The sequence below is a fragment of the Uranotaenia lowii genome, chromosome 2, assembly GCF_029784155.1.
Source record: "Uranotaenia lowii strain MFRU-FL chromosome 2, ASM2978415v1, whole genome shotgun sequence".
Taxonomy (NCBI): domain Eukaryota; kingdom Metazoa; phylum Arthropoda; class Insecta; order Diptera; family Culicidae; genus Uranotaenia; species Uranotaenia lowii.
Window position 1 is genome coordinate 394,572,881 of NC_073692.1, and position 8,566 is coordinate 394,581,446.

Consider the following 8,566-nt stretch of genomic DNA (forward strand, 5'->3'; position numbering starts at 1 on the left):
TCAGGCTCTATCGATGAATCTTGATCAACACATCCTGGAAAGTGAGTATTGAATAGACAACTTAATGTTTCTTCGTCGTTTGATGTATAATCACCACTAGGGGTTTTAAGGTATGAAACCTGATAATCTTTTGATTTGGCTAAGACTTTATTTAACCTACTTGCTTCGTGCAAGCTTGAGATGTTTGTGCAGTAGTTCTGCCAACTTGAGCGTTCGGCAGCTCTTGTTGCTTTCCGATAAGCTCTGCGAGCCAACTTGAAGGCATCAAAACCTTCCGTGCGCCTTCGGTTCCAAGAGCGTCTGCAGTTTTTTCGTAATTTACTGAGATTTGAGTTCCACCATGGTGTACTGTTTTTGTTGAATTTCAACGTTCGTACGGGACACGCTTCTTCATAAGAATTTAAAATAATTTCGGTGGTTTTTGCAACCACTTCATCCAACTCAGAAGGAGTAGTAATTTCAGGTGTATATCCATGAAATTTAATAGCAATATGCTCCAAATAAAGGTCCCAATTAGTTGTTCTTGGGTTTCTGAATGTAATTGTTACTAAAAACTCACCTGAGTGTTCAAAATAGATAAACCTGTGGTCAGAAATCGATTCTTCGTTAGGCACATGCCAATTTGAAATTTCCTGAGAAATTGTTCTAGAACAAAGTGTGATGTCAATCACCTCTTCTCTGTCACACCTAACAAAAGTTGGTTTATTTCCTACATTTAGAATTTCTAAATCAGTGCTGCTTAAATATTCCATTAAATTTGAGCCTCTCAGATTGATATCTGAGCTACCCCATACAAAATGATGAGCATTGGCATCACAGCCTATTACAAGAGGTGTATTTTGTGATTCACAGAATGAAATGACATTTTTTAAATCATCCGTAGGGGATGATTGTTCATATGGTAAGTATGCTGAACAGTAGACGTATTTTCTATCAGGCAGCGAAACCTGAACGACGCAAAGATCTCTTGTTGTTAGATTGGGTATAAGTGTTGCATTTAAAGAATTGTTTATCAATATACATGCACGAGGCATTATTCGGGCATTAGTCATTCCAATTACACTGAACACAGTAAAGTTTGGTTTGAGCAAATTCCCTAAGTAAAAAGTTCCATTTCGGAAATAGGGTTCTTGCACCAAGGCGATTGATGCAGTTCCATTAAGGATTAAACGACATAAGTTAAGTGTAGCGGTTCTTTTGTGCTGCAGATTTATCTGTGCAACCTTAATAGAAAGCATTTCTATCAAAGAATTCCACACATATTTCCATCACACACAAGAACCCCTGCACCTTCATATCGACGCATGAAGCGGGGTATCCCATACAGGATGAAAATTTAAAAATCGTGTGTATAATCTGAATCCCACGAGTTGCCAGGAAAAATACGGCCCTTTGCACCAGTGCCTGGCTATAGTGCAGACCTTAACAACGTTCTGCTTAAGGTAGGATTATTATACACCCTCCTACCCCCACTTTGGGGCCCACAGGCACAGAACCACCCTGAAGCGGGTGTTTACAAAATTTAGGAGAATTCAACTCGTGCATGCGCATTAATAGCAATAAGCACAATTGGTGAATCCTCCCTGAAGAAAACTTGGCTTAGAACTTCAAAATCCCAAGCCAAGTTTCCCCCCCTCCCAACGTGATAGTCGCATTTGAAGAATGACTAACGCATATGGGAAGTACTGGATAAGTCGCCTTTTACGACGTGGACCAGTATCCCAGTGGTAGTATTCTATAAGCCGCCACCACACAGCATTCAGGATTGGAAAAGTGTTTTTGGAATAAATTATTCAATATTTGTACATCGATCTATAATGCATGTTACTAAAATCAAGTTTGAATGTGCAATCCATGACGTCACCTAACTTAATTGCTATACAATTAATTGAATGTCAAACGGGGCATCATTTAACAGCAGGGTTAGATGCAATATTTGTATATCATAACACTTATTCAATTTCAATTTTATAATAATGTAATAAAGTTATCATTCAATGATGACAAAATAATGATGACATAGTTTCTCACATCGTGAGGTAGTTTTTTTTTAGTTTTTGATTCTTTCAAAAAATTTGATAAATCGAGCAATAGATGTGCAAAGTTTTGCATTTTTTAATGCCGTAAATAATTTTACCCAGTAAGACGGATTGGTTTAAACTTTCAAATTTTATATTACTATAATTATCCTACATCGACATTGTTGGTTTAAACACATTCTTCGGTCAGTTAACATTTTTTCAACCCTACAGAGCTGTTCGGGTCAATATGGCCCGAAGCGCACATTTCAAACATTTTCATCATCATTCCAATTTAGCTTAGCTTAGCTTGATTGACTACTCACATCCACCTTGAATCATTAAACCCGAAATGCACCTTAACAAGTCTTGATGAAAAATTTATAAGTATTCTAGTATACTCTGTGATTGATTTCTAAATTTGGTTTATTTGGTTACAATCAATACATTTCGGATTCCAAGATCGCAGGAGTGGCTCAGTAGAACAAGTTCCACATCGCCAATGGTTGCTACTCCGTGATTGACCGAGACCATCAATTTTGTTTAAAGGTCAAATGAACGGAACCTGGGATTGGCAACACATTCACAATTCACAAAACTGATGCTCTCTCTTTAAACATCAATTACGGCACCGGCCACGTCCTAGTAGTCAATAGATAGGTTAGGAAAAATGAGAAAGGAATAAAAGAATAACTTTATGCCTAAGGACCAAGGACAACTCTGCAACCTTGCAAAATAAATTTGGTTGAAAATGTGGGGGAAAGGAAATAATTAGGAAACACTTTTGACTAGTGTTATACTGATAGCTTTTTCTTCTGAAATATATAAACATTTATGCGTAATAAGAAACAACCATTTTGAATGGTGATTCTGATTATGGCTAAAACACATTCGAAGTCAATCGTATAAAATTGATTTCCATCTTCATCTATTGTTGTTGCTCACATAATTCAAAGTTCGAAATGATAATCGTACTGATGTTCTAAATCAAATTTATGTAGGAATTTAAAAACATATAAAAAGTGCACAATTCCAAATATTTTGGAGAAAAATTGAGAAATAGATTGAAATAAAAAAAAAAGTGAATTGAATTATTGGAGAATTCAAGACCAAATAGAACATTTTTCCCTTTTTTTTAAAGAGAAATGAAGAGAATAAAAACTGTGTTAATTTTTTCAGCAATTTTGATTGAACTATTCATGTAACGATTTCCCGCATTTGAATAAGAAACATCAAAATTTAACTTAAGCTCTGTTTATGATTTAATCATGATATAAATGAATAACGATCGTTTTAAAATTTCGAACATTCGGATAAGGAAAAAATTATGAGAAATTATGAAATTCTAAACAAGTTATTGAATAAGTCAATCCATGTTAATTTTTTAAACCAAAAAGGACCACTTTTGTAAAAGAACTGATTAAATTTTTAATTTGAATTGGTGAAATATCGATTAGTTTAAAAACATTGAAAATCATTTTATGAAAATAACGAAATGTTATTTTTTGCGGGATTATTAATGTGGCACGAATATTTGTGAAAATTTTTCAAAATTGACAAAATTTTAGAATTTAAGTTAAATTAACAAGTTTTGATCAACTTAGCTACTTAGCTTTAACGTTTTCCGGATACCAAACATCCAACAACGATTAGTATGAGTGGCCGACAGCATTCCAGGAAGACAGAATAAATAAACTTTTGAAATGAGGGTTTGAGACCTCTTGAAAATTTCTTCGTCTTGTAAGGTTGATGCCGGAAAACCTTCGGTTTTGACTTTAAATTAACTTCAGCAACACTTTAACTAGGTTTGAACTGGAATTTGAACGGTCTCGAAAATTTTCTTCAAAAGTTAAACATGTCCGTCCGACAGCCTACCGAGACCATCTTCATCATCATTCCAATTTACTGAAGGACTGGGAATAAGAACAGACCAAATTTGGTCTATTAAAAAAATGATGAAATTAAAGACAAAAAATAAAATTTGAGTTTTGAAAATCGGTTCATTGGAAAATGAAATACAGCTGAGCCAGCCAAAATTGGATATCGTTTTTATAAAGTAACATTTTTTTCTATTGGAAGATCTGAGATAGCGATCAAAACTTTCTTTAGATCCCAACATATCTATACATTGTCGAATAGATGGATTCTTGACAATTTCGAACATCAATGAAAAACTTAAATACGGAAAAGCTGTCAGAAGTTATGAGAATTAAAAAAAAAATGATTTTTCGGAATTTTTACTTTCTGAACCAGTTTCTGATTACCTGTTAATACATATTGATTGAATTTTGAATTGGTGAGTAATGAAAATAAATTACCTACACAATGAATAAAATATCATCAAAATCGGTTATTACACTTAAAGAATTTTATTTTAGTCTGATTGTTTGTTGTGAATTTTCGCATTCCACCTTCTAATTTAATCTTAAAAGTATTTCTTAAACAAGACGGAAAAAATTTAAAATTCAACGTACTTTGAACATAAAAAGAAAAGTAAAAGTGCATTAAGGTTAACAAAACGTAACTAGATCTTACGTTTCATTAAAGGAAAGAAAGAAGCAACATAGAGATACTTATTCACTGGGTTTTTCTGATTCAACGGCAGTTTTCTTAGCGGGAGAACCCTCGACATCGGCGGCGGCAGAATCGGGCTTCTTTCGCTTTATCAGGTGGGAGATGTCAGTTGGTTTATCGGTTCCATTCTTGGTTGCACTGGCTGACGCTGACGAAGAGGACGCACCATTCGTAGCAGCCGAAGACGAAGATCCGGCAGCACCGAAGCCGTTGGACGTTTCACCGTTGACGATAATTTTGGCGAGCTCACGTTTGACTTCTTCGATGGACGTTTTCTGTGTATCCTCCACTTCGCTGATTTTATCCATAATTTCTTGTTTAGTTTCTTCGAGATCCTTGATACATGCTTCCGAAAATCAATCATTTTCATTGAGCCATGCTTGACTACATTCAAAGCCAAAAAATCAAAGCAGTCAAATTTTCCTTCTTCAACCAAATCATACAAACAATCATGCATGACAACGACGCTTCTGTATTTGAAACACTTTTGCGATACATGATGAGGTAAAAAAGGACGCAGACTATCAGCAACGAACGTCTCGATGCTGATTTCCTTCCCCTAACGACTTTCAAGCTTTAGGATCATAACTGATATGTATCAATTCTGAGCGATCTATGTAGGCTATCAGATGATTTTTTATTTTTTGTTTTGCCTAGAAGGACAAAATCATGACTAGGTAACCGCAATGAACTGTCTAAAGCTTAGTTCTTTTAGAAATGGGACAGTTAGGAATGCGTGTATCTCAGAAACCATTTGTTTGATCTAAATACTTTCTTTGGAGGAAATGAAGATAATTTTATGATAATTCATGAAAAAATTTGAAAAAAATATCTATCGTTTTTTGTAAGAAAAAAATCTACTTTATTCTTTGTACCTCCCATCGGCCGGCGCACACTTTTTTCAGTCATGATATTGATCAGTTTTTCAAACATATACTTCGTCTTATTTGTATTTTAGGTGGCTACATCCTCCTTCTTCAATTTCCGCTGCTTTTCGGTCCAATACTTCTCTTTTAAAAAAACTGAGGGCAATTTAGTGGATACAGCTGTTTTGGAATTAACTTATTTTATTATTTTTCAACCACTTTTTGAGCGTTTTTAATGGATTTTCTGCTGGCAAAATCTGACAATAACGAAGTCAAACCATCATGAGATTGAACTTCAAGTATAATCGGTTAGTATAGATCGTAGGTTGCGCAAGGTTCATAAATACAAGATTACTCTTTTTAGGCTTTTAAAACAACGAAAATAAAAATTTTCGTTTTGAAAAATTGTAGTATTTTTTCCACAGGAGAAGAATTTTGGCAAATCATTATATTTTATACAAAACAACGAGGAAATACATACTTTAAAATACCCGGAACCTTGCCACGAGCAGGCATGGTATAGGATTCAAATGCTGGAATTTGTTTAAAATAGGGTATTTCATAAGTTTTTTCGTTCATCAGAAATTATCTGTCCCATAGCCTCGGTACTGGCTATACAGCTTACGAGCTCTGGAACTAGCAAAAAATAGTTGTTCATGGTAAAGTTTGAATCACTCATTACTAGGCAACACTTTCAGCTTATCAGAGAAAAAATTGTTGGACATTTCAGCGATCTACACTTAGTTCTTCGCTTACTTAAAAATAAAAATTCTAGTATGAGACATGACTTCCCTGATGACCCTTAACCGTAGTTGCTGATCATCTGCTTCACTCCAATGCATGATTTGAACTTTGGAGACATTTTTGGCAGTGTTTGCAAACTTTTCCACCACTTACACAAGTTATTCTTTGAATAATCAACGGTTTCGTCAGCTATCAATTTGATAATGATGGATTCTGAAGGAAACTGTGCAAAATTATTTTTTTCTCTTTCTCTTAGATTGTTAATATCTCAAAAACGCGTATACTTTAAATTTTGAAAACAATAGGTCAGATAGTACTTTTTACAGGCAACAAAATGCTGTCAAAATTTTGAATGTCCGATTACTTGTTAACGAGTTATTAGCGAAAGAAAGTGTCCCATTTCTAAAAGAACTAAGCTTTAGCATGTGCTACAGCTTTTTTGAACATGTGGTCCTGGTATTTATTCAGATTTTTCCTTTTGAAACATTAATGATCGTCTAACAATAATTAGCATTATCAACAATGATGCGAGGATAGGCGTTCGGGAATGATTGAGGGAGCGACGTTCAAAATGTATCACCAAGTATGTCGATCACCGTCGATTAGCCACGTGACGAATAGCAACGGTAGCCTCCGGTGGGGCATGGTATATCTTCTTGTATCAAGTTAGTGTTGATTTTCGACATATATTCAATGGGTACTTTTACCACGTGCGTATCACAGCACTCGGAGGTAGCATCATTCTAGCTAGAAAACATTCCTGATTGCTTTTCTTGAGCGATTTTCCGACCACTGCCTTGATAGCAGCCTTAGTTTCGTCATTCTGTTCCTTGGCCTTTTCCTGCTCGATCACCTTATCCAATTGAGAGCAGGCATCTCGGAAGGCCTCTATCGAATCCTTGAATTCGTTTATCATTAAATGACACAGGCCGATTTTGTAGTAAACTTCAGCCTTTAAACGATTATCATTCTTTCCACATTTATCGTATACAGCCAACGATTTTTTGTAGTCAGTGATGGCTTCCGGGAAATGACTGTTCTCAAATGAAATACCAGCCAGCTCTGAGTAACAATCAGACATATTTTCGTAAGATTTTTCACCTTGGTCTCTGAAAATCTTGACGGCGAGCTCGAGGATTTCCCAAGCAACTTTCAAGTTGGTTTTATCTCCTTCACCCTCTTCGGATTCTTCCGTCGTTTCAGTAGCTTCTGCCCCATTCGATGTCGACGGACCTGGTTGTGGTTCTGCCTCTTCTTTTGATGATCCGGCATCTGCTTCTGCTTTTTCAGTGTCATTTTCGGCGGGTTTATCCGCAGGCTTCTCATCAGATTTTTCTTCAGATTGATCGGCACTTCCAGCCTCACCGTCTTCCGGTTGGTTATCTTGTTCTGCGCTCTCAACTTCGCCATCTTCACCTTCACCTTCCTCTTCTTCGCCGGGCACAATCAAAGCGTTCTCATCCTTACCCAAAGCGATGAGCGATTTGGCGTAGAGCATGTACGGCATGCCGCATTCTTCGGCTGTCGGGCCGTAAAGTTCCGAATAGATGGCACAACAGGCACTCAAATCATCCGCGGCATTAGTGTAATCTTTCATGAAGTAATTTCGACTGCCGCGTCCAAACAGTTCCTTTGCTTCGGCCACCTTTTCGTCCTTGGTGACCAGAGTTTCCGATTTTTCAGCCATCTCGGATGGGATCTCGCAAATTATGCTCAGATGAAATAAGGATTAAAAAGCATGCCTTTGAGAGCGCGACACTGGAAGACACAAAAGAAATCGTTTTGCAGATTTTTTGCGAAATATTTCCACTTCCTCACTGTACGAAGACGCCGGTTGCGAATGGTTAACATTTACAGCCAGGAGAACGAAATCAAACTACAACTCAAATTTGGCAAAAATGCAATTCAAAGATTCACCTTTGAAATCGCTTTTCCATATGCAAAAATGATTGTTTTTATGATTTCAGCTAGTATTTTTTTTACCCCTAAATGAATTCAGCAGCATGCTTTTTCTTAAAAACATTTTTGACAGAAACAATGTAAAATTCAACCCGAATAAGACCAAAAATTACAGCAATTAGAGCTTTATGTGTTAAGACATCACAAATATTTCAGAAGCTATAAATTTTCAAGCGTTTTCATTTGATTTTTAGTTAAAAAAAAGTTGGTTGTAACTGATTCCTTTCTTCAGTAGGGTGAGTATCGTATGGTTTTGTAACATTGAAAACAACTAGTGGAACCAATAATTTTTCTGATCACGTTTATTTGATGTCCCATCAACCATAAAATTTTTTATGTACAATCGGTATGATTATTTGTGGACATTAAGTTTTAAGATGCCATTGAATTGAGAAGTGTTGCATG

At 35.9% G+C, this 8,566-nt stretch overlaps 1 protein-coding gene across 1 annotated transcript; it reads right to left on the reverse strand.

The window, feature by feature from the left end:
* Positions 1-4,391: 4,391 nt before the first annotated feature.
* On the reverse strand, positions 4,392-7,932 carry LOC129748554 (protein NASP homolog). The gene is made up of 2 exons (XM_055743211.1): positions 6,999-7,932; positions 4,392-4,927 (listed from the first exon to the last, which is right to left on the reverse strand). Exons 1-2 carry the CDS (start codon positions 7,887-7,889, stop codon positions 4,592-4,594), a joined length of 1,227 nt encoding a protein of 408 aa, XP_055599186.1. The 5' UTR covers positions 7,890-7,932; the 3' UTR covers positions 4,392-4,591.
* Between the last annotated feature and the right edge of the window lie 634 nt (positions 7,933-8,566).